The sequence below is a fragment of the Heteronotia binoei genome, chromosome 2 (assembly GCF_032191835.1).
Source record: "Heteronotia binoei isolate CCM8104 ecotype False Entrance Well chromosome 2, APGP_CSIRO_Hbin_v1, whole genome shotgun sequence".
Classification (NCBI taxonomy): domain Eukaryota; kingdom Metazoa; phylum Chordata; class Lepidosauria; order Squamata; family Gekkonidae; genus Heteronotia; species Heteronotia binoei.
The window spans coordinates 188349269-188375027 of record NC_083224.1 but is presented as its reverse complement, the minus strand read 5'-3'; the positions used below and the strand labels follow the sequence as shown (position 1 = coordinate 188375027).

The 25759-nt window shown below is 49.6% G+C and overlaps 1 protein-coding gene across 1 annotated transcript in view; it reads right to left on the bottom strand.

Moving 5' to 3' along the window:
* The window catches only part of NCAN (neurocan), an 81804-nt gene that overhangs the window by 13205 nt on the left and 42840 nt on the right, over positions 1–25759 (bottom strand). Inside the window, exons 7-9 of the mRNA XM_060233090.1 lie at positions 16113–17519; positions 7259–7375; positions 3386–3499 (exon numbers count right to left, since the gene is read on the bottom strand). Coding sequence (XP_060089073.1) covers positions 3386–3499; positions 7259–7375; positions 16113–17519 — 1638 coding nt within the window. The remainder of the gene's footprint in view (positions 1–3385; positions 3500–7258; positions 7376–16112; positions 17520–25759) is intronic.

Here is a 25759-nt window from a genome sequence, read left to right as displayed (position 1 = left end):
GTGGAGGAGTGGGGAATCAAACCCGGTTCTCCCAGATAAGAGTCCGCACACTTAACGGCTGAAGAACTTGGGAATCTTGGGAAAGGCTGAGGAACTTGGGAATCTTCTGTCTGGAGAAGAGGAGGTTGAGGAGGGACATGATTGCTCTCTTGAAGTATCTGAAGGGCTGTCACTTGGAGGAGGGCGGGGAGCTGTTCCTGTTGGCAGCAGAGGAGAGGACTCAGAACAATGGGTTTAAATTAAGGGCAGGAAGGTACTAGCTGAATATTAGGAAAAACCTTTTGACAGTAAGATTTGTTCAACAGTGGAATCAACTACCAAGGGAGGTGGTGAGCTCCCCCTGGCTGGCAGTCTTTAAGCAGCAGCTGGACCAACACTTGTCAGGGATACTCTAGGCCAGCAGTCCCCAACCTTTTTGGCACCAGGGACTAGTTTTGTGGAAGACAATTTTTCCACGGACTGAAGGCAGGCGGAGGCATGGTTTTGGGATGATACAATTGTGCACTTTATTTTGGTGTGGTGGTTAAGTGTGCGGACTCTTATCTGGGAGAACTGGGTTTGATTTCCCACTCCTCCATTTGCAGCTGCTGGAATGGCCTTGAGTTAACCATAGCTCTCACAGAGTTGTCCTCGAAAGGGCAGCTTCTGGGAGAGCTCTCTCAGTCACATCCACCAACCGCACAGGGTGTCTGTCGTGGGGGAGAAACATAAAGGAGATCGTGAGCCGCTCTGAGATTTGGAGCGGAGGGCAAGATATAAATCCAATGTCGTCGTCTTCCTCCTCCTCCTCCTCCTACTACCAGTGTTCCCTCTAAGCTGAGTTAGCATGAGCTAGCTCACAGATTTTTAGCCTCCAGCTCACATATTTTTGTCTTAGCTCAGGAAGGATGACCCCAGAACACTCTAATTTATGCAACAGCTCACAACTTTAATGCCAGTAGCTCACAACTTTAATGCCAGTAGCTCACAAAGTACAATTTTTGTTCACGAGACTCTGCAGCTTAGAGGGAACATTGACGACTACTACTGCTGCATTGCAATGTATAATGAAATAATTATACAACTCACGGCCCAGTTGCTAACAGGCCACGGCCTGGGACCGGTCCACGGCCTGGGGGTTGGGGGACCCCTGCTCTAGGCTGAACCTGCACTGAGCAGGGGGTTGAACTAGATGGCCTTTGCGGCCCCTTCCAACTCTGTGATTCTATGAGCCGCACATTCCAGCACACGTGAAGGGCAAGTCTATGCAGCCCTATCCCTGTCATGGATGGGTCTGACCCACTCCGACAGCACCTGCCCTCCCCAGTTCCTCTCGAGCTTAATAAGCTGGTAGTGAGAGTGTAGAATTAATAAAGGATAACTGGACTTTTCTTTGAAGCCCAAAAGGGAGCCTCGGACTGCTTTGATCTCCAAGGAAGGCGGAGATTAAAAACGGTACCTTGGAAGGATAATTCCCTCCCCCTCCATATACACACACACCCCTGGTTATCTATTTCAGAGTGGGCGGAACATCAGCCAGAAATAAGAGAATCCTGTTTTGCGCTGCTTTGTTCTGCATAATGGGATGTGGGTGGAAAGAGCTCCTGTTTCTCCCCCGGCCAGGGAAGATTATCCTGCCCCAAAGTGGCGTCGAGTCCCTGGAAGGACCTTCGGACCTGTAGGAGCCGGATCAGACTAATGCGATTCGTTCTATCGCCCGCTTTTCTGCTTTTGGGAAGTCTCCCGCGCCAGCAGGGAACGAAGACAGCTGCCTATTGAACCCACCAGGGCTTGTCAAGGGGCGGGGGGAGCAGAGGAGGTGGCAGATACACTTTGGCAGGGCTTTTTTTGTAGCAGGAACTCCTTTGCATATTAGGCTATGCCCTCCCGATGTAGCCAATCCTCCAGGAGCTGACATTAGAACCTTCAAGAAGAGCCCTGAAAGCTCTTTGGAGGATTGGCTACATCAGGGGGGTGTAGCCTAATATGCAAAGGAGTTCCTGTTACAAAAAAAAAGCCCTGCTTTGGTGGAGTGGAAAGGGACGTCAAAGGAAGCCTTCAGGAGAGGGCCAGAGGATGGGATGACTACCTACTTGGAGTTTCCCCAGAAGCTTACTGGAAGCAATGTGAATCTAAGGCAATTTTTTCCTTCACACTTGGTAGTTCTGTCCAGCACTGCTGTTTTTTTGGAAACAGGTTGCAGCTCTCATCGGGGTGGGGGGGTGGGTGGAGCCTAATATGCAAAGGAGTTCCTGCTACAAAAAAAGCCCTGCACGTTGATGGAGGGGGGATTGTCGGGGGCTGCAGGTACAGATTGGTGGAGGGGGGCTGCATGTTTGTGCACGCCTCGAATCTTCTACCTAGCATCTTAAATTTGCTGGATAAATAAATAACATACGTTAGCAGGTGTGGGAAAGGTATGCAGTGCTGGTTGAAAAGAAGTTTCACCCCACTGCTTGAGAGAGCCAGTTTAGTATCATGGTTAAGAGCGGAGGACTCTAATCTGGAGAACCGGGTTTGGTTCCCCACTCCTCCTCCACATGAAGCCGGCTGAGTGACCCTGGGTCAGCCCCAGTTCTCTCAGAGCTGTTCTCTCAAGAGCAGTTCTCTCCGAGCTCTCTCAGCTTCAGCTGCCTCACAGGGGGAGGCAGGGGGGGAGAGGAAGGGAAGGAGATTGTAAGTTACTCTGAGACTTCGAGCGAAGGGCAGCGTGTAAATCCAATCTCCTCCTTCTCCTTCTCTAGCCCTATCCAAATGTGTGTTGAAAATCTCCAGGTAGAACTTGGAGTTCCCCTAGAATTACAACTGAGCTCCAGACTGCAGAGGTCAGTTCCCCGGGAGGAAATGACTGTTTGGGAGGGTGGACTCTAGGGCAGGGGTGGCCAAACCGCCACTTGGGAGCCACATTTGGCCCTTTCGCACATATTGTGTGGCTCTCGAAGCTGCCAATGCCCTGTTGGCTGGCTGGGAAAAGGCATTTGTCTCTTTAAGCCAAGCCAGCTGTCAGTTTGGAGTATACATTTAAAGTTAGTTGCTTTCTTTCCACTTCAGAGCCAGTTTGGTGTAGTGGTTAAGTGTGCGGACTCTTATTTAGGAGAACCGGGTTTAATTCCCCGCTCCTCCACTTGCAGCTGCTGGCAGGGCCTTGGGTCAGCCAGAGCTCTGGCAGAGGTTGTCCTTGAAAGGGCAGCTGCTGGGAGAGCCCTCTCCAGCCCCACCCACCTCACAGGGTGTCTGTTGTGGGCGAGGAAGATAAAGGAGATTGTGAGCCGCTCTGAGACTCTTGAGCGGAGGGCGGGATATAAATCCAACGTCGTTGTCGTCTTCTTCTCCATCTCCATCCCTCCCCCCTCCCGCCATCTATTTGCCTGTCCAGTTAGCTTTCTATGGCAGGGCTGGCCCTCACCTCGGTCGCACAAGTTCCCCCCGTAGCTGGGCAAGCAGAGGCAGACGAAGGAGTTGGTTTCGTCAATACAGGTGCCACCGTTCTGGCAGGGGCTAGACAGGCAGTCGTCAATATCTGTCAAAGAAAGAGATGTCAAATAAAACATTCAGGAGAGGGCCAGGGGATGGGATGCCGGGGAGAGCGACTGCTTACTGGGAATTTTCCCAGAAGCTTACTGGAGGCCACTGATTTACCTCTAAGCGGCAATGTCCCTGTTCTCAAAGGTCTTTCCTAGCTAGGGTTGCCAACCTCCAGGTGGATTAGCAACCACAAAGTAACACAGTATAGGGAGCCACATGTGGCTCTTGATGCACCACCCTGTTGGCTGACTTGGAAAAGGCATTTTTTCTCTTTAAATCACTTATCCGAGCCAAGCCAGGTGGCAGCGTGAAGAATGCATTTGAAATTAAAGTTGCTTTCTTTCCACCTCTCCCTCCCTCCTGCTATCTATTTGCCTGCCTGCCTTCCTGTCTTGTGGCTCTCAAACATCTGATGTTCACATCTTATGGCTCTCAAACATCTGATGTTCACATCTTATGGCTCTCAAACATCTGATGTTTATTCTATGTGGTTCTAACATTAAACAAGTTTGGCCACCGCTGTTATAGATTGAGCGACCACACACAATACCGTGCCAGCAATCAAGAGGAGAGAAAGAAACTGTTCCGGTGAATTGTGCAATGAGCAACAGTTCCAACACGAACGATGACCAGAGGAAGAGAGCATTGAGACATGCTGAGATAAGAAACCTAGGCTGCATGTCGTTGAGCCATTAACTCTGTACCGGGAGGAAGCTACTTCATGAGGAGAAGAGACTGAGCCTATATTGTGGACTGAAACTGAGCTGTTCTTTATGATGGTTATATTGCATATTGGTTAAAAAGGAGTAAATATTGCGAGAACTCTACCGATAGAATACTAGGGTTGCCAAGTATGACTCAAGAAATATCTGGGAATTTTGGGGGGTGCAGCCAGGATCAAGGGTGTGACAAGCTCAACTGAATTCCAAAAAGAGTTCTGGCAATTGGAAGAAGAAGAAGATATTGGATTTATATCCCGCCCTCCACTCCGAAGAGTCTCAGAGCGGCTCACAATCTCCTTTCCCTTCCTCCCCCACAACAGACACCCTGTGAGGTAGATGAAGATATTGGATTTATATCCCGCCCTCCACTCCAAAGAGTCTCAGAGCGGCTCACAATCTCCTTTATCTTCCTCCCCCACAACAGACACCCTGTGAGGTGGGTGGGGCTGGAGAGGGCTCTCACAGCAGCTGCCCTTTCAAGGACAACCTCTGCCAGAGCTATGGCTGACCCAAGGCCATGCTAGCAGGTGCAAGTGGAGGAGTGGGGAATCAAACCCGGTTCTCCCAGATAAGAGTCCGCACACTTAACCACTACACCAAACTAGCTCTCCACATTTAAAGGGACCATGCTCCTTTTAAATGCCTTCCTTCCAAAGGAAATAATGGAGGATAGGGGTATCTTCTTTGGGGGCTCATAGAACTGGACCCCTGGTCCAATCTTTTTGAAACTTGGGGGGTTGTTTTGAGGAGAGGCTATGCTGAAATGTTGGTGCCTCTGTCTCAAAAAAACATGCTGGTGCCTCTGTCTCTGGAACCCCAGATATCCACAGATCAATTCTCCATTATACTCTATGGGAATTGATCTCCACAGGGTATAATGAAGTGCCCAGCAGCAATCCCCCCCCCTTCTTTCTGATGACCCTGAAGTGGGAGGGAGGGCCTCCAAATCCTCTGCTCCCACCTGGGATTGACAAACCTATAGAATACTGTACTGTGCAATTATCAAAACTGTTCACACAGTATTGTGTGTAGTTGCTCTACCTCCAGGTGGAGCCCGGAAACCTCCTGGGGCTACACTGATCCCCACTGTACTGATCAGTTCCTCTGGGGAGAAAAATGCTTGCTTCGGAGGGTTACCCTGCCGGGGTCTTTCCGAAAACCTGCCCTCCCCAGGCTCCACCCACAAACCCTCCAGGAATTTCCCAATGCTGAGTTGGTAACCCTCTTTCCAGCCTCCCAACAACACTCTCCCCCCACCCCCAGTTCATTTGGCTGGAGAGGCCAAATAATTCCTGCAAGGCAGATCCGGATCTACCTATTTTATGAGTGGGGGCAAAACCAAAAAAATAGCACCTCCACTCAAACCATGGAGGAGAGCAGTGGGCCATCTGACCCCCCCCCCCCCAATTTAAACACCTCACAGAAGTGTTTAAATGGGGGAGGGGAGGCTCCAGGGCTGCTTTTGCCACCTCTCTGTCTTGCAGGGGATTCCCCCATTTAAACACCCTGCTGGCCAGCGAGGTCTTTAAATGGGGGTGGGGGGAGCCACGGGGCTGCTTTTGCAGCCTCTCCACAAGGCGAAGAGATGGCAAAAGTAGCCAAACTTTCTCCCCCCTCTCCCGCTGGTGGCACCCAGGGCCAGCACCCCTTCTGCTTCCCCTAGATCCGGCCCAGGGTGGTTGTGGGGACTTTCTTATTGCTGCCAGTCTCCAGGTGGGACCTTAAGATCTCCCAGAATGACAGCTCATCTCCAGACTACAGAGATCACTTCCCCTGGAGAAAATGGTTGCTTCGGAGGGTGGACTCTAGGGCACTGTACCCCACTGAGGTCCCTGTCCTCCTCAGCCTCCACTCCCAAATCTCCAGGAGTTTCCGAACCTGAATCTGGCCACCCTACCCTCCATCCCCTGCCAGTGGGCAGGTGAGACCTGGAAACCTTAGTACAATGCCACAGAGTCCATCCTCTAAAGTGGGGGTGACCAAACCGTTGCTCAGGGTTTCATACATACTGTGTGGCTCTCAAAGCTGCCACCTCCACATTGGCTAGCTTGAAGAAGACATTTGTCTCTTTAAATCACTTATCCAAGCCAAGGCACCCAGCGGCTTGGAGAATGCATTTAAATTAACAACAACAACAACAATTTTATTTATATCCCGCCCTCCCCGCCAAGGCAGGCTCAGGGCGGCTCACAGACATGGAAAGTACCATGATTACAACAATACATTATACAGTAAAATGCATTAAAATCCATTAAATAAATAAATAAATTAATTAATTAAAAACCATTACAGTTAAGGTGCTATAATACAAGACTTATCAGATGTATGTCAGATGGCTGGATGTCATTTCAAGATTCAGTCATTGAAGGCCATTTGAAAAAGGATGGTTTCGCAGGCCCTGCGGAACTGATTGTAGTCCTGCATGGCTCGGACCTCCGCTGGTAATTGGTTCCACCAGTGAGGAGCCGTTACTGAGAAGGCCTGCTCTCGGGTTGTTTTCAATTTGGCCTCCCTTGGTCCAGGGATTTTTAAAAGATTTTGGGAGCTAGATCTCAGTGCTCTAAAGTCTATTTGCCTGCCTGCCTGCCTTCCTCCCTCTCTCCCTCCCTTCCTTCTCTCAAACATCTGACATTCATGTCTTGTTGCTCTCAAACATCTGACATTTACTCTGTGTGGCTCATATGTTAAGCAAGTTTGGCCACTTCGACAACATATTGGGCACTTCTGCTATAAAGCATCCATTTCCTCCAGGGGAACTGAGCTCAAAAGTTTTTTTAAAAAAATTCTTTTTAAAGGGAACGGAGTTCTGTCATCTGTTGGAGGAGGTCTCCAGGCCCCACCCTGGACACTGCCAAACCAACACATTTACAATGACATTTTTCACATTTGCAAAATGTCCAGAAAACCTGGGATGGTTTTTTTTTTTTTACAAATCTTACCCCCTTCCCCACCGCCTCTCCCTTCAACCTCTCCACAAAGAGATCTGACTGCAGGTGCCTTTGTGATGAATGTCACCTTTCCTGCTTTCTCACCTATTTCGCAGTTTTCCCCGGTGAATCCCTGGGGGCAGGTGCAACTGGAGATGTTTCCATCCGACTGGCAGGTCCCACCATGCAAGCAGGGATCATGGTCACAAGGGTCGGCCTCAGCTGCAAGACACACACACACAAAACAGAGAAGTGTCAAGAAAACAGTGTGCCGTGCAGATTAGACAAAGGAAACATACGGACATACATTTGCAAAAGCCATTCCCAGCGTCTAGCCGTGGCAATCATGGGCAATCTATTTCAGCCATTCTTTCTGGCTCCTGAGCTTTTGGCCAGGACCTTATCCTAGCCATGAAAACTGGGCACTTGGATTTTAAAAAAAAACAAAACCCCAAATGCAAACGGAGATCAAGTGGGGTTGCAATGCTGAGGCCAACCCAGCAGTTCCCCCCACCAACGGCGAACATGCAGACCGGCACCATTTGTAGTTCATCGCTGGGTTTTAAATGGCGTGTTTTAATTAAATGGGTTTAATGAAAAGTCTCGGAAAAGAAATTTTAATTGCGTGTTTTAATAGAATGGCTTTAGGTTGATTTAATTGTTTCTTATTGTTAGGGTCAGCCTCCTTGCGGAGAGGGGGAGGGGCTGTGGCTCCAGAACACCTGCTTAGCATGCCAAAGGGTCGGTCTCCAGTGAAAGGGAGGGTTGGCAATTTTGAGGCTGGAGGCTGGCAAGGGTGGAGTCTGGAAAGCAGAGGGAGCTCAGTGAGGTATGATACCATAGAGTCCACCCTCCAGAGCAGCCATTTTTCTCCAGGGGAACTGATCTCTCTCATCTGGAGATCAGTTGTAGTTCTGCATATCTCCAGGCCCCATCTGGAAAGTGGCAAGTCTATTTAAACTGAATCTCCAGTCCAAACTCACTTGTGCTGGGAAGATCTTTCTTGGCTAGAGAGCTGCTGCCAGTCTGAGGAGACAATACATAGCCCAGTGAGCCAAGGGACTCTTTGTATAAGGCACAAGGCAGGGGTTGGCATACCCTGAGGTAGGTCAGCTCCAGGGCCCAAGGCTTCTACCAGGGCCTACTGCTGCAGAATCCCTAGGGTTGCCAATCCCTAGTTGGGAATAGGCAATCCCCCAGTTTGGAGGCCCTTCCCCCTGTGGAGAGCCAGTTTGGTGTGGAGAGCCAGTTTGGTGTAGTGGTTAAGTGTGCGGACTCTTATCTGGGAGAATCAGGTTTGATTCCCCACTCCTCCACTTGCACCTGCTAGCATGGCCTTGGGTCAGCCATAGCTCTGGCAGAGGTTGTCCTTGAAAGGGCAGCTGCTGTGGGAGCCCTCTCCAGCCCCACCCACCTCACAGGGTGTCTGTTGTGGGGGAGGAAGGTAAAGGAGATTGTGAGCCGCTCTGTGACTCTTCGGAGTGGAGGGCGGGATATAAATCCAATATCTTCATCTTCTTCTGCTTCAGGGTTAGCAGAAAGCAGGAGGGGGTGGGAGGAAATGTCTGCTGGGCACTCCATTATACCCTGATTCCCATAAGGTCCAATGCAGAATTGATCTGTGGATATCTGGGGCGGCTGGTTTTTTAGCTAGAGGCACCAAATTTTCAGCATAGCATCTGATGCCTCTCCTCAAAACACCCCCCCTCCAAGTTTCAAAAAGATTGACCAGGGGGTCCAATTCTATGAGCCCCTAAAATAAGGTGCCCCTATTCTTCATTATTCCAAATGGAGGGAAGGCATTTAAAAGGTGTGTGGTCCCTTTAAATGTGATGGCTAGAACTCCCTTTGGAGTTCGATCGTGCTTCTTACACCCTTGTTCCTGGCTCCACCCCCAAAGTCCCCGGATATTTCTTGAGTCGGACCTGGCAACCCTAAGAGTCCCCTAATCATTTGCCACCAGGGAAGGACCTGCAGGTGGCAGACAATGGTGGCACAGCGGTGGGGTTCCTATCTGCACCCAGCACCATTGGGGAAATGACATAAGATCAGTAGGAAGCCTCACAAATGGGGTGAGGAAGGAAGGACAAAGGCAGGGTGAAATATGGGCGGGCTGGAAGGAAGAAGGAGAAAGAAGAGGAGGAGATAGTTTTTGTCAGATGGTTTTATCTGGAAAAAGAGTTGCTGGAACTCTAAAGAGGGAAATGAAGGAGAAACCCACAGGTGTCCCCTCAGGAACTTTTAAACAGCTTTTTAAAATTTGTTTCCATAAAGAAGTCCCACTGTGTTCCCTTGGAAAAAAAGCCCTGGTTTTTATAACCCATCTTCACTCAGCGTCTTTGAGTGGCTTACAATCGCCTTCCCTTCCTCTTCCCACAACAGACAACCTGTGAAGCAGGTGGGGCTGAGTGAGCTCTGAGAGAACTGGGACTGACCCAAGGTCACCCAGCTGGCTGCATGAGGAGGAGTAGGGGGGAGCAAACCCCGTTCTCCAGATTAGAGGCCACCGCTCTTAACTACTACACCAAACTGGACAGCACAGGGTTGCCAGCTTTGAGAGACTGGGGGGTAGAGCTTGGGGAGGGTGAGATTTGGGGAGAGACCTCAGCAGGGCCTCATGTCCACCCTCCAAAGCAGCTATTTTCTCTAAGGGAACTGACCCCTGGGATGTGGAGATCTGTAGTCTGATCTTTGTCATCTGAACATCATTTGTGATTCCTGGAGATCTCCAGGTACTACCTGACAGTTGGGAACCCTAGGCGTGAGTGGGGGTGCTGGTGGCAGTCAGAGGAGGAGAAGGGGTATCAGGCAGTCTGCTCCCCAAAACCTGAAACCAGCCCTGATGAGGCTTCTTGCATAATTCAAGCATGAGAGATGATTACAGGCTTTCACAGACAGACAGACAGACAAATAGACAAAGAAGCCAGGAACCCTGGAGGAACATGTCTTGGCTGGCTGACATGCAGCGGAGACTGGTTTGGGACCACAGTGGGATTCTGTCCTCTTGTTAAGAGCCACTGCCTTCCTGTATAGCCTAGGGTTGCCAGGTCCAACTCAAGAAATATCTGGGGACTTTGGGAATGGAGCCAGGAGACATTGGAGGTGGAGCCGGGAGCAAGAGTTTGACAAGCACCATTGAACTCCAAAGGGAGTTCCGGCCATCACATTTAAAGGGACTGCACGCTTTTTAAATGCCTTCCTTCTGTTTGGAATAATGAAGGATAGGGGCACCTTCTTTTGGGGCTCATAGAATTGGACCCCCTGGTCCAATCATTTTGACACTTGGAGGGTGTTTTGAGGATGCTATGCTGAAAATTTGGTGCCTCTACCTCAAAAAGCAGCCCCCCCCCCCAGAGTCTCAGATACCCACAGATCAATTTTTCATTATACCCTATGGGAACTGGTCTCCATCAAGTATAATGCAGTGCCCAGCAGAGATTTCTCTCCCCCTCCCCACTTTCTGATGATCCTGAAGTGAGGGGAGGGCCTCCAAACTGGGGGATCCCCTGACCCCACCTGGGGATTGGCAGCTCTATGTATAGCCTTTGTAACTCCATCTTTGTTACAGGCTGGTGTTTGACCTTTAGTTGCCTTGAGTTTTGTGAGGGGACAGCAGTCAGGTTGCTCCCAAAAGAATATTCTTCTCCCTCACACCTGTCAGCAGCTCTTATCTTCAAAGTCCAATTTGTTTCATCTCCCCACTAGATACCAGGTGCGAGATGGCCTGGCTCATCTTAGAGTTTGGGATCACTTGATTAACAGTTTCTTGATTTGCAGACGGTAATTAGGATATAAAATGTTTAGTTTTAGCTATGTGTCTTGTCTGGCTAAGTTACACTGTGAACGTGTGCGTTCAAGACCCAGCAGAGAGGAGCTGAGCCTGCTATTTCTGTAAACTCGATCATTGCTTGTTAAAAATCTTGTAAGCAAACCTGGATCTTGCATAGTGTTTCCTTGGGATTTTGGCAAACCCTGGAACTCCCGGCCAGAACCCCCAATACCTCCTTTAAGTGGCGTTTGGAGAAACTGAAGCATCTAGGGTTCCAAGCCTCCAGGTGGGGACTGGAGATTTCCCACTTTTTTTTTACAACTGACCTCCAGCTGGCAGAAATCAGCTCCCCTGGAGAAAATGGTTGCTTTAAAGGGGGGACTCCAGGGCATTGTGCCATGCTGAGGCCCCTCCCTTCCCCAAACCCCACTCTCTCTTGTATCCACCCCCAAAGTCTCCAGACATTTTGCAACACCCCCCCAGCAACCCTAATACACTTTGACTATCAGTGACCTGGAAGAGGGAGGGACAGCTGTTTTAAGAAGGAGAAGAAGAAGATACTGGATTTACACCCCATCCTTTACTTTGAATCTCAGGGTCTCAAAGCAGCTTACAATCTCCTTTACCTTTCTCCCCCACAACAGACACCCTGTGAGGTGGGTGGGGCTGGAGAGGGCTCTCACAGCAGCTGCCCTTTCAAGGACAACCTTTGCCAGAGCTATGGCTGACCCATGGCCATTCCAGCAGGTGCAAGTGGAGGAGTGAGGAATCAAACCTGGTTCTCCCAGATAAGAGTCAGCACACTTAACCACTACACCAAACTGTCTCTCAACACCTCCAGCTCCAAAACACCTCCAGCCCCCAAACAACAGTTCCGAATCAGGCCACAAGACACAACAAATCGTCCAAAGTCACAAACAAGCTTAAAACGCTTCTTGAATTAGAATTGTCATAACAAAACCTTACTCCCATCAGACTTTGTACATTATCTTCTCCTGTGTGGCCAGTGATGTGACGAAGATTTCCATCCAGCTGCTATATATGTTTTGGTTATTTCCCCATTTTTTTGGTGGGGAAAATATTAGAAAATTTGTCCAATCTTAGAGTTCAGCGAAATTCTCACAGGAGGTTTGAGCAATAGAGCTCAGAAGCAAGCATTTTGGGGGAGGAGGGGTATAAGAAAGAAAGAGCACAATAAGTTTCTGGAGCTCTGCTCCTGTGAGCTCCAAAATGAGGCCTGCCAGAGAAAGGACAAGAGGCACCCACTGCCCAATCCCCTCCCTTCTAGGCAGGACAGCCTCTGCGTTTCCCTGTGCAGCTGTCTACCCCAATGCCAAGACTGTGGATTTGCATCCGCCGGAGGATGTCAGTGCTGCTGAATATTAATCAGATTGGTTTTCCTGCCTCTTTGAAAAGTCTACACACTTTGCCGATCCTTCCCCAGACACTTGAAAGGCTCCTGGAGTGAAAGCCTCCACGCCAGGCGCTCCCTGGCCTGCTATTATTAGCAGCCACAGCAAGTGATAAATATTGAACTGGCTGCCTTCCCCGGAGCCTGCGAAGGAAAACGGATACATCCAAGGCAGTGCGCATTCCGTCACACTGCAGTGTGAACAAGAGACACAACCTGCAGTGCAAAGGCTGCTGAGAGAGGGCGCTGACTTGGCATTGAGGGTTGGCACATTAGGGCATCTGCTGCCAACCGCAGCCTGGCAGAGGGTTCACTGTTGACCAGAGATGCTCGAACGGTCTCAGGTTGCCAACTCCAGGTTGGAGAATTCCTGGAGATTTGGGGATGGAACCTTGGGAAGGTGGAGTTTGGGGAAGGGAGAGTATAATGCCAAAGTTCACCCTCCAATTTCATAGGGTTGCCAACCTCCAGAGGGGGGGACCTGGACATCTCCTAGAATTATAACTGATCCAGGTGACAAAGATAGCTGCTTTGTAGAGCAGATTCTATGGCATTATACTCACCTGGGTTCCCTTCCCTGCCCAAACCCCAGGCCTCATTTTGGGCAGGAGCTCACAAGAGCAGGGCTCTGGAACCTCTAAATTTTATTGTGCTCCTTCTTTCTTAAAGAGCCCCATGGCGCAGAGTGGTAAAGCTGCAGTACTGCAGTCAGAGCCCTCTGCTCACGACCTGAGTTCGATTCCAGTGGAAGCTGGTTCAGGCAGCCGGCTCGAGGTTGACTCAGCCTTCCATCCTTCTAAGGTCAGTAAAATGAGTACTGGGGTGAAAGTGTAATGACCGGGGAAGACAATGGCAAACCACCCCGTAAAAAGGTCTGCCGTGAAAATGTTGTGAAAGCAGCGTCACCCCAGAGTTGGAAACAACTGGTGCTTGTACAAGGGACTTTTGCTTTCCTTCTTTCTTAAACACGCCCTCCCTCCCCCAAAAAATGCTTCTGGGCGCCGTTGTTCAAATTTTGCTGAACTCTGAGATTTGACAAATTTTGCTGAACTCTGAGATTTGACAAACTACGGTAATATTTCCCCCCACAAAAAAAGAGAAAATAACCAAAACATATAAAGCAGACAGAAGGAAACTTTCATCATGCCACTGTGGCCATATAGGAAAAAGTAATTTAAAAAGTATGACGGGAGCAGGCCTCAGATTCAGCAGGAGCTCACAGGAGCACGGCTGCTGAACCTTTCTGAGGGTTGCTCCTCTTCCTCCCCACCTACCTTGTCCATTGAATAGTAGGTGCAGCTGCATAACAATCCCTGGATTAGGAGAGCAGCCAGCCAGCCACCAGGGGCTTTGCCACACCCCTAGCAGCCCTCAATAACCCCTGGAGAAGCCCACACCACCCTTTCTCCACTTTTTTTTGTGATTTTGGGTGGCAGGTGGTTTGCTGGCCTTTTGACTGGGGGGGGGGTGTGTGGCCCAAGAGAGCCCCAGGCGAGCGAGGCTTGCTTGGGCTGGCTGGATCTCCAGCCAGCCCCAGCAGGCCTCACTCATCCAGGGCTCTCCTTTCTTGCATTGAGTTGCTTTTGGCTGGGGGTCGGCATATGCTAATGAGTTATGCTAATGAGCTCCACCACCTATTTTTTTACAAGATGAGCCTTGGATGGGAGTAAGATTTTATTCGGAAAATTATAATTCAAGAAGCGTTTTAAGGTAGATGTTGAGCAGCTATAATTTAGTACACCTTCTGGTGAGGTCAGGGGTGTGGCATATAGCAAATGAGTTGTGCTCATGAGCTCTGGCACCTCTTTTTCTACAAAATGACCCCTGCCAAACCCTACCATCCCCTACTCCACCTCCCCCAAATCTCCAGGAATTTCCTAACCTGGGGCTGGCAACCCTGGATCCAGAGCAGCCGTCTTCTCCAGGGAAACTGATCTTTGTTGCTCGGCAATCACTTGGAATTCTAGGAGATCACCTTAGGGTTGCCAAGTCCAATTCAAGAAATATCTGGGGACTTTGGGGGTGGAGCCAGGAGACATTAGGGGTGCAGCCAGGAGACATTAGGGGTGGAGCCAAGATCAAGGCTGTGAGAAGCATAATTGAACTCCAAAGGCAGTTCTGGCCATCACATTTAAAGGGGCGGCACACCTTTTCAATGCCTTCCTTCCATAGGAAATAATGTGAAGGATAGGGGCACCTTCTTTTGGGGCTCATAGAATTGGACCCCCTGGTCCAATCTTTTTGAAACTTGGGGAGAATTTTGGGGAGAGGCACTAGATGCTATACTGAAAATTTGGTGCCTCTACTCCAAAAAACAGCTCCCCAGAGCCCCAGATACCCACAGATCAATTCTCCATGATTTTCTATGGGAATAAATCTCCATAGGGAATAACAGAGTTCCCAGCAGACATTTCCCTCCCCTCCCCCCGCTTTCTGATGACCCTGAAGCGGGGGGAGGGCCTCCAAACTGGGGGATCCCCTCCCCCACCTGGGGATTGGCAACCCTAGATCACCTGGAGGTTGGCAACCCTATAATCTGTCCCCAAACAGGAATGGGGGATCATCCCTAAGGTCATGAGGCAGTCTCCCAGTTCATGCTAGGAGAGAAACTGGGAGGGATTGGAATGCAACTCTTTCAACCAAGCAAGTGCTGAAGGTTCAAAGCAGGGATGGCCAAACCTGTTTAAACGTAAAAGCCACACAGAATTTAAACATCAGATTTTGAGAGCCACAAGACAAGGGAGGGAGGGTGGGAGGAAGGAAGGAAGGAATAGCTTAGAGAAGTGATTTAAAGAGAGAACTACCTTTTCCAAGCAGGCTGATAGGGTGGTGGGGGCTTCAAGAGCCACACAAGTTGTGTGAAAGAACCACATGTGGCTCCCGAGCCACAGTTTGGCCACCCCTGCTTCACAGAAACATGAAAAATCATCTTCCGCTCCAGAAAGGGTGTGCACATCCAGAAGTGGGGTTTCCAACCTCCAGGTGCAGCCTGGAGATTGCCCAGAACCACAGCTAATTGCCAGATGACCAGAATTAGTTCCTCTGGAGAAAATGGCTGCTTTAGAGGGTGGACTCTGTGGCTTTAGAGGAAGAAGCGAGGGACTAGATTCTCAGTGGCTAGTCAGCCATCAATATGAAATTTAGTGCCTGCCCAGGTTAGGGGGCAGTGCAGAAGGGGGAAATGGGGGAGAAAGGGCATCAAGGGCTGCCTACAGATGGGCAGTATGGGGCAGTTGGGAGGCGTCCCAAATTGGGCCGGCTGATAAAGAGCCACCCTGAAGCCTCCACATGCTCCCCAGCAAAGCGCCTGCATCCCGTCTGCGAGGCAGCCAGGCCCAGCAAAGCGCCTGCATCCTGTCTGTGGAGGTGCCTCAGAAGCTGGACTGCTCTCCCCCCCACCCACCCCAACTACTTAACCAGTCAAGTGCTCATGTGCTTCCAACAGTTTTTAAGGGGAGGGGGGAAGCTGGAAGCGGCTTGGGGTGGCTTGGCAGTTTCACAAGCCAGGAGGCGACTGGTGTACAGCTTAAAAATTTGCTACCACTTCCAAAGTGGTAGCTTTTGGAGTCACTCTCTGGAGGCTGGAGGGCAGGGTGGGTAAGGGATGGGCCGCAGAGGCTGCCATTTGGAAGGGTTTTTGGGGTCAATTTCAGAGGTGTCTCTGAATTAGCCCAAAGTGCCAGTCTGTAATCCCCAAGGAATAGCATTAAGAGCCCTTTATTTGATTTCATTCTGAAACACCAAAGCTGTTGCCAGCTTGGGATGATAAGACATCTTACCCAGAGAACTGCCATTGGTTTCCTCGGTCCATGCTAGACTCTCGACTCCTTCCACTGCAAATGCCTCCGCTCTCTCCTCTCCGCTGCCAGCCTCCACTGGCATAAACCCTTGCAGTTCGCCTGGGGTGACAGGAAGGTAACCTGTGTGGTCCAGTCCGGTTCCCTCTGTGTTCTTGCTGGGCTGGACGAACGGCCTCAAGCTTGGGGGTAAATCTCCTAGTTGTTGAGGGCTCGAAGTCTCTGATATCCCCTGGAACACCAGTGAGACTCCTGTGTCCGGGGAAATCCATGATGTCTGGTCTTTGTCAGCATGCCGGGTTAGGGCCTCTACATCCTTGTCTAGAATGACCCAGGTAGAAGTGTAATGGTCAGGTTCACTGTGGATGGGAGACACAGCGGTAGCGCCATGTTGCTGGTGGACAAGGCCATGTTTGACCGTGCTGACAGCTTCTGGAAGCATCTCACTGACTTGGTGAGCGTAGTCTGTTGTGTGGTGTTCAAGATGGCTGCCTGCACTGTGACTGACTACATCCTGGGGGCCTTTTGGCTCGAGAAGGCTCAGGGTCTCTGTGGTCGCTGTGCCATCTGTCGGTGCCAGACTCACCGTCTCCTCAGGTTCTTTCAGTTTCACATCTGTTGTGGCCTCCTGGCCTGCTTGGTTGCCCCCAGCTGCCATCCACTCCTCAGGTTCCTTGGAGACAAGCCGAGCCACTTGTGGATAAACGTTGTCAGAGGTCAGCGAGGGAATGTCCTCGGGAGGAAGGGTGATGGCTCCATGGCCTCTCAGCTCAGCCAGATCTTCTGAAAGCTGGCCAGACTCTTTTGAGGAGGCTGCCTCACTGGCTGTGTCGAAGAGGCTGCTCTCCCATTGTTGTTCAGCTGAATTCAGGCCATCTTTCTCTGTCAATCCACGGGAAGGCCCTGGTGCGTGATGTCGAGCCTGAAAGTTAGGCCCCGGAACCTCTTCCACAAAGCTCACAGCCTTTTCCGAGGTTCCTTGGGAGTCATATTCGGGCTGAGCGCTCCCTTCATCGGGATGGACTTCGTGCCTCTGATGCTGAGCATTGGTCAGGATGGTTGGCGTCACATTCTCATTGCCTGAAAACCCGCCCTCGCTGTCCACCACCTGCGACAGGCCCTGAGGGTAATCTCCTCGGATGCTGGTGCCCAGGGGCGCATCTCCCTCCCCTGTTGCTGTGGCAACCTCTTGGGGATAAAACACCCCAGGGGCGTTAGCCGGCAATGATGTCTCAGGATTCTGCCGCTCTGTGGGAAAGGACTGGCTCTCTGGCAGATCAGGGATCGGGGTCAGGGGGATGGTTTCTTCAGCACCAACGTCTTGCACGGAGAAGGAAGCAGGAGAGAAAGTCATCTCAGGATGGCCCTGATCCTTGAATGCTGTTAATTCTGCAAGGAGAGGTAAGAAGGTTAGAAAACAGAGTTCTGGAAATCACAGATGGGAAGCCAGATTATTGGCACATTGGAGCTTGAAAAAAGAGTGTGGGAGGGATAAGGGGGAAAAGATCCCTATGCCATGTCACATGGCTGTTTGATGCTACAATGGTAGGGTTGCCACACTCCAGGTGGAGACTGGAGCTCTCCCAAATTGTAGTTTATCTCCAGATATCAGTTCCCCTGACAGAATTTGCAATCTTGGAGGGTGGATGCTATATAGGGTTCCCAAGTCCCTCCGCCGTTGTGGCAGGAGACTCTTCTTTTGTGCACATAAAGCATGCAGGGCACGATGACATCACTTGGAAGTGACATCACCGCACTGGGCATGGCACACTGGGGACACTCTAGGATCCACAGTAAAACTATGGTACCATAGAGCACCACGACGTGCCGGGTGATGTCATCATGCAGGGCATGTTGCACAATGATGGGGCTCTTTCGGGGCTGGGATCTTCCTGGTGGCCTGCTAGGGTTGCCAATCCCCAGGTGGGGGCAGGGGATCCCCTGGTTTGGAGGCCCTCCCCCCGCTTCAGGGTCATCAGAAAGCGGGGGGGGAGAGGAGGGAAATGTCTGCTGGGAACTCTATTATTCCCTATGGATATTTATTCCCATAGAAAATCATGGAGAATTGATCCACGGGTATCTGGGGCTCTGGGGGGGCTGTTTTTGGGGGTAGAGGCACCAAATTTTCAGTACAGCATCTAGTGCCTCTCCTCAAAATACCCCCCAAGTTTCAAAAAGATTGGACCAAAGGGTCCAATTCTATGAGCCCCAAAAGAAGGTGCCCCTATCCTTCATTATTTCCTATGGAAGGAAGGAATTGAAAAGGTGTGCCGTCCCTTTAAATGTGATGGCCAGAACTCCCTTTGGAGTTCAATTATGCTTGTCACAGCCTTGATCTTGGCTTCACGCCTAATTTCTCCTGGTTCCACCCCCAAAGTCTCCTGGCTCCACCCCCAAAGTCCCCAGATGTTTCTTGAATTGGACTTGGCAACACTATGGCCTGCTCTGTGCCAGCAGGTTGGGGGGCCCCAACCAGGGGGATCCCCGGCCCCTGGCAGGAGCTTGGCAGCCCTAACTCTGTGGTAATACTATGGAGTTTAGGAGAAGCAGAAGTGCTAGAATGTCATCACGTTCCCTCTCCCCCAAACTCTACTCTTCCCAGGCACTGCCCTCAAATCTCCAGGAACTTCCAAGCAGAAGTTGGTAACCTTTGCTGTGGAAGCATAAAAAAAGAAAGCAGTGGTGGCTCTCCTGAAGTATTGAGAATTCATTTTTACAAAACGGGATGGTTTTGAATTTCTCCTCACTGCTGCTTCTTCCTCTGTTTGAATCTAATCTGTCATCATTCGATTTTGCACCGTTTTCCTTATTTGTTCCACACAAAAAAAAGAGGTCCAGTTGTCCTCGATGAGGGCCAGGACTTTTTCAGTCCTGGCCCCCACTTGGTGGAACTCTCTGCCAGAGAACATCAGGACCCCGCCAGATCTTCTACAGTTCCGCAGGGCTTGTAAGACAGAGATGTTCCACCAGGCTTTCGATTAGGACAGTGACAGTCGCTGAGCCAGCAACTCCCTCCTCTGCCTCTTTGGGGATCCCCCCCCCAGCCGATGTAGCATCTAGAAATCTGGAACAGAAGGTTGTTATTAGGACACCATTGGGGTTTGTAACTTTCTTCGTTAATCGTTTTACTGGTTTTTTATATAACTGTATTTATTATCCATTGTAAACCACCCAGATCCCGGCTCTAGCTGGGATGGGGCGATTAAATAAATAAATATATAAATGTACATATTTTACCATGTTATTAAGTGCCTCCGTAAAACAAAATATCCATTTTTGTGCATAAAAACATACCAAATGCACACACAACATAATGGTGTCTCCAAAGCTGATTGCGAGAAGCTAGGGTTGCTAGGTCCGGGTTGGGAAATACCTGGAGATTTGGGGTGGTTGGCAAGGTTTGGAGAGGAATTCAGTGGGGCATTATGCCACACAGCCCCCCCTCCAAAGTGGCCATTTTCTCCATGTCATCAGCTCTGGGACTATCTTCAACATAAGCAGACTTCTCTCCTTTTAGAAAGAGCTAACTTTATTGATAGGTAACAGTAGCATAAGGATTTGTGTCATATCTGGCTCACCCGGGGCTGGCTAAATCTTTATACCCACCGAAAGTAATAGCTCAAAGCCCGCGAAAAGCAAAACAAAAACATTCCTCAACCAGGCCCCGGTTACTAGACAATGGTAGTTTAAGCAGTCTCTGCAAGGAGATAACACGGCCTTGAGAAATAGATGCCAGTGTACGCCTCAGGGAAGAACAGTTGCATATGATGTTACTGAAAGGGAAGTGAAGCAGGTTCAACCCCAAGATTGCCAGAGCAAATGCAAAACAGTGCCTAATAATAATAATAATAATAATAATAATAAATTTTTATTTATATTCCACCCTCCCTGCCGAAGCAGGCTCAGGGCAGCTTACAGGACATGGTATAAACCATGTTATAACAATAAAAACAAGATAATACAGTTAAAATACAATGCATAGGTTAATTATATTAAATAAATAGTCTAAAACCAAGCATATGCTACACAGTACAGAGAATTAAGAAATGGCAAGGAGGCTTGACACAGGTGAACTGATCTCCGTTGCCTGGAGATCAATTGTAATTTCAGGAGATCTCTAGCCATCACCTGGAGGTTGGAAACATTATGAGAAGCGGAGAAACAAAACTGTTGATGAAACTGGGCCGGTGGGGAGGTAGAGTAAGAACATAAATCGCAATAAGATATCAGTTTTTTCAAGAGAGAGAGAGAGAGAAAGAAAGAAAGAAAGAAAGAAAGAAAGAAAGAAAGAAAGAAAGAAAGAAAGGAAGGGAAGGAAGGAAGGAAGGAAGGAAGGAAGGAAGGAAGGAAGGAAGGAAGGAAGGAAGGAAGGAAGGAAGGAAGGGAGAGAGAAAGAGAGAGAGAGAAAGAGAGAAAGAAAGAAGGAAAGAAAGAAAGGAAGGAAGGGAGAGAGAGAGAGAAAGAGAGAGAGAGAAAGAAAGAAAGAAAGAAAGAAAGAAAGAAAGAAAGAAAGAAAGAAAGGGAGGAAGGGAGGAAGGGAGGAAGGAAGGAAGGAAGGAAGGAAGGAAGGAAGGAAGGAAGGAAGGAAGGAAGGAAGGAAGGAAGGAAGGAAGGAAGGAAGGAAGGAAGGAAGGAAGGAAGGAAAAGATTAATTTCCAGTCCCTATGGAGGATAACACTTTGGGCAAGGCCTGCAAAGCATAAGGCTGAATAAAATCTCTAGAAGTTGGTAAATGGAGCTGCTCCCTTCTTTGAAGAGTGGCTGAACAAGAAACAATTACACACATAAAAAAGATATGATAAAATAAATAAGAGATGTCAACTCTTTCAAAACATGGCTTCTCCCCACTGGGTTTGGCATCTAATGAGCTCGAAGAGGGACCCCCTTCCCACCTCAGTGAAACGGGATTTTCTGCCAAGCGATCTTATCATGGGGACTCACTCGATAATGGGCTGCAATGCCAGGGAGCATCCTGGGCCCGGTTGCTGTGGCAACTGCCTCCTCATTAGCGCCGGCTCCTTGCTGCTAAGGCCATTTGAGCTGGGGGGGGGGGGGCGGGAGGAGTTGGATATGAGAGAGTCAGTGCGGTAGGGCAGTTAAGAAACAAATTTGAAAGCGGAGGGAAAAGGGGGATGGGGATGAGGGGGGGCACGGGAGGCAGTTTCTATGGAGACGAGATGAATAGGTAGCCATGCTGGGCCACAGAAAGATCCTTAAGAGAAAGAATGGGAGAAGACCTTTTAATAGTCCTGAGGCTGTCACAGAAGTTATTACATGACTGGGTTTGGCGCAAGGCTTTTTTTGTAGCAGGAACTCCTTTGCATATTAGGCCACACACCCCTGATGTAGCCAATCCTCCAAGAGCTTACAGGGCTCTTAGTACATCAGGGTTGTAGGTTGGCTACATCAAGGGGTGTGTGGCCTAATATGCAGAGGAGTTCCTGCTACAAAAAAAAAAGTCCTGGGTTTGGGCAAGGTGTTGTTCTCTGATGGCTGTCAGAAGGGAGCAAAGCCAGGTGAGGAAGGGAGGAGGGAGAGAGGGAGGGGGGACATGAGTAAGTGAATCCTACAGGTACTATTTGTATGATTTACGTGAGCAACTGTTAGGGAATTTTTGGAGTATAGAAACTACTCCTGGAGGGATGCTTTTTGAGCTGGAGGAACCAAATTTGCAGCATAGCATCCAATCCTCAAAACACCCCCCAAGTTTCAAAAGGATTGGACCAGGGGGTCCAATTCTGTGAGCCCCAAAAGAAGGTGCCATCATCCTTCATTATTTCCAATGGAGGGAAGGCTTTTTAAAGATGTGCAGTCCCTTTATGCGTGAAGGCCAGAACTCCCTTTGGAGTTCAGTTATGCTTGTCACAACCTTGCTCCTGGCTCCACCCCCAATGTCTCCTGCCTCCACCTCAAAAATTCCCAGATATTTCTTGAAATGGACTTGGCAATCCTATCTGCAGAGGAAAGCCTGTCTTCTCCTCTCACTTAGTATAAAGTTATAAAATAGTGTTGTCAGCTCCAGGTAAGGAAGTACCTGGAGATCTTGGGGGTGGAGCCTGACGAAGGTGGGGTTTGGAGAGCAGAGGGACTTCAGTGGGGTATAATGACAAAGAGTTTGCCCTCCAAAGTGGCCGTTTTCTCCAGGACAACTGACCTCTGTCTGGAGAACAATTGTAGTCTCAGGAGATCTGCCTGGAGATCAGTCTGGAGATCAGTTGTAATCTCAGGAGATTAGCAACCATTATCTGCAGGCTGACAATGCTAGTTACAAAAGCATCTAGGCCTTGATGCTCTCTGCCTACCCAAGGGTGGCCAAACTTGCTTAACATAGGAGCCACATAGAATAAATGTCAGATGTTTGAGAGCCGCAAGACTTGAATGTCAGATGTTTGAGGGAAGGAAGGAAGGAAAATAGATGGGTTGGAGTGAGGAGGAGAGGTGGAAAGAAAGCAACTTTAAATGCATTCTTCAAGCCGCTAGCTGGCTTGGTTTGGAGAAGTGATTTAAAGAGAGAAATGCCTTCTCCAAGCCAGCTGAAAGGACAGTGGGGGCTTTGAGAGCCACACACTATGTGTGAAAGAGCCACAGTTTGGCTGTCCTTGGCCCACTCCATGACTGCTGACCCCTTCCCCCACCAGGCCCCAATCCTCCTGCCTCTCCCCTCCTCTACTCCACAGCCAGCCTATGGCCCCACATCCCAATCACCTCATTTCTTCCTCTTAATTTGAGCCTTGCTCACTGCCGGTGATTTGCAACCGCTCTCTGTACAGCCCTCTAAGTGCAGAAATTATGCACATTTGCAAAATAACTCTGTCTGCAGAGGCTGTGCGCATTCCTTTAATTGGCGTTAATGCTTTTCCAGCAGAAATTAGGCATAAGTGCATTACACTTGGCGGCAAACACCTGCTAATTGGTATCGACGGCCACTTTTGCGTGCCTAGGTTGGGGATATTTTGAAGGCTGGTGTGCGGGAGGGTGTGCTAGTGGATCTGAAGCAGGCAGGGCTTTTTTTGAGCAGGAACACAGTTCCTCCTGGCTTGGCATCAGGGGGTGTGGCCTAATAGGCAAATGAGTTCCTGTTGGGCTTTTCCCAGAAAAAGCCCTGTGTGAAACAATGGCAATGTCAGAGGGTGTGACCTGATATGCAAATGAGTTCCTGCTGGACTTTTTCTACAACCCCCCCCCCCCCATGGAATCAGAGTTTCTAGGCACAGGGACCCATGAAAGCATAGAGTTTTGGGGCAAGTGTTAGAGTATTGCCCCAGAGTGGTGCAATACTTCCGGGTCATGCCAGAAGTGATGTCAGTATGCAGCGACAACTATTGCCACCCTCTTCCTTTAGCCGCCTTGCTTCCTCCCACAGAGCAGCTGAGCAGCAGCGGGCAACAGCGGAAATTGCAGGGAGTTTGCCCGCCATTTGGGGGCAGAAAAATGGAAGGTTTAGAGTAGGAGGCTGTGACCATAGCAGGGGGCAGAGTGATGGTGCATGGTGGAAGAGTGCGGGGTTCAGTGGCTAGACTATCGCCGGAGTATTAGGGTTGCCAATCCCTGGGGCAGAGGATCCCCCAGTTTGGAGCCCCTCCCCCCACTTTGGGGTCATCAGAAAGCGGGGGGGGGGGAGGGAAATATCTGCTTGACACTCCATTATTCCCTATGGAGGCTGATTCCCATAGGGTATAATGGAGAATTGATCTTTGGGTAGCTGGGGCTCTACGGGGGCTGTTTTTCTGAGGTAGAGGCACCAAATTTGCAGCATAGCATCCAATGCCTCTCCTCAAAATACCCGCCAAGTTTCAAAAAGATTGGACCAGGGGGTCCAATTCTGTGAGCCCCAAAAGAGGGTGCCCCTATCCTTCATTATTTCCAATGGAGGGAAGGCATTTAAATATGATGGCCAGAACTCCCTTTGGAGTTCAGTCATGCTTGTCACAACCTTGCTCCTGGCTCCACCCCCAATGTCTCCTGCCTCCACCCCCCCAGTCCCCAGATATTTCTTGAACTGGACTTGGCAACCCTACAGAGGAGCCTGGGTTCCAATTCCCCACTGGCCATGAAGCTCACCAGATTACCTTCTTTGATCCAGCTGTTCTCTCTTTGACAAACCTCCCTTCTGAGGTTGTTGTGCGGATAATACTGAAAGCCAGAAAAGTCACCCTGAGCTCTCTGAGAAGAAGGAAAAATCCAACAGAGAGACTTTCAGCTGCCCTCAAGAAAGAACAGTGGGATCAAATGTCGCTGCTGTATGAGCTCGCAAGTGGGACACTGCTTTGAAGATGAAGATATTGGATTTATATCCCGCCCTCCACTCCGAAGAGTCTCAGAGCGGCTCACAATCTCCTTTCCCTTCCTCCCCCACAACAAACACCCTGTGAGGTGGGTGGGGCTGGAGAGGGCTTTCACAGCAGCTGCCCTTTCAAGGACAACCTCTGCCAGAGCTATGGCTGACCCAAGGCCATGCTAGCAGGTGCAAGTGGAGGAGTGGGGAATCAAACCCGGTTCTCCCAGATAAGAGTTCGCACACTTAACCACTACACCAAACCAAGAGTTTGCTGTTTGCACGTCAGGGAGACAGAAGGAGCTACTGCTGGGAAGGGCAAGGGGGATGGGGCTAGAGCTGTCGGATCCAGGTTAGGAACCTCATGGAGATTTGGGGATGGAGCCTGGAGAGGACAGAGAGCTCAGTAGGGTACAGTGCCCTAGAGTCCACCCCCCAAAGCAGCCATTTGCTCCAAAGTAGCCATTTGTTCTCTGTAGTCTGGAGATGAGCTATAATTCCTGGAGAATCCCAGCTCCCACCTGGAGGTTGGCATCCCTGATTTTGGAAACAGAGATCTGTTCTTGTCATCAGCTCACACGGGTGCAGTTTCATTATTAGACGGCCAGCCTCAAGGTGGGAGATAACAACCCACAGGGTACAGCGTGGTGTGAAGGTTGCAACGATATAGAAAAAAAAAGCCACCACCTATTTTAAAGACAATTCTTATGCACTACTATTCTAATAATAAAATAGTTATATTTGAAGAACAAGATGCGTGTTTTTATGCATTGTTTGTCTATTTTCACTTGGGTGCAATAAACTTCTTGAAATTTAAAAAAAAAAAAAAAAATAATTTGCAAAATATACGGCGCGCAATAACAACTTATTCAAAGGCCCCAAAGTGGCTTCGAAACTGCACAAAATGTAGAAGGCTATGTTCCTCCGTTACGTTGTTGAGTGGTAATTCTCCGTTTGAAATTTGGATCAGTAGACCTTGAAAAACTCTGCATGTATCCTCTAATTGTTATGGCTGACTGTAGTCTTTAGTGACGCAGGCGCTGGCACTGACAATACACCGACTTATGATGAGAACGGAAGGTTCTTTTCACCTACCGTGAAGTCTTCCTTCTCTGTGGTCCCGGAATGGTCCAGTCCTCACTCTTGGGATCATAGCTCCTCCTCTTCGAAGGCAGGGCTGAACAAACTTGACCCGGAGGAAAGGTGCTTGGCCCTTGTCTCCAGTTCGTCTGCAAGCCATCACACCTCCCTAAATATAACTCAAATGTAACGAGGAGAAGAAAAACACCAAACATTCCCTGCCAATTACAGTTCCAGGACCCCCGCCCGCTGCGGGGTGTAGACACTAGAATAT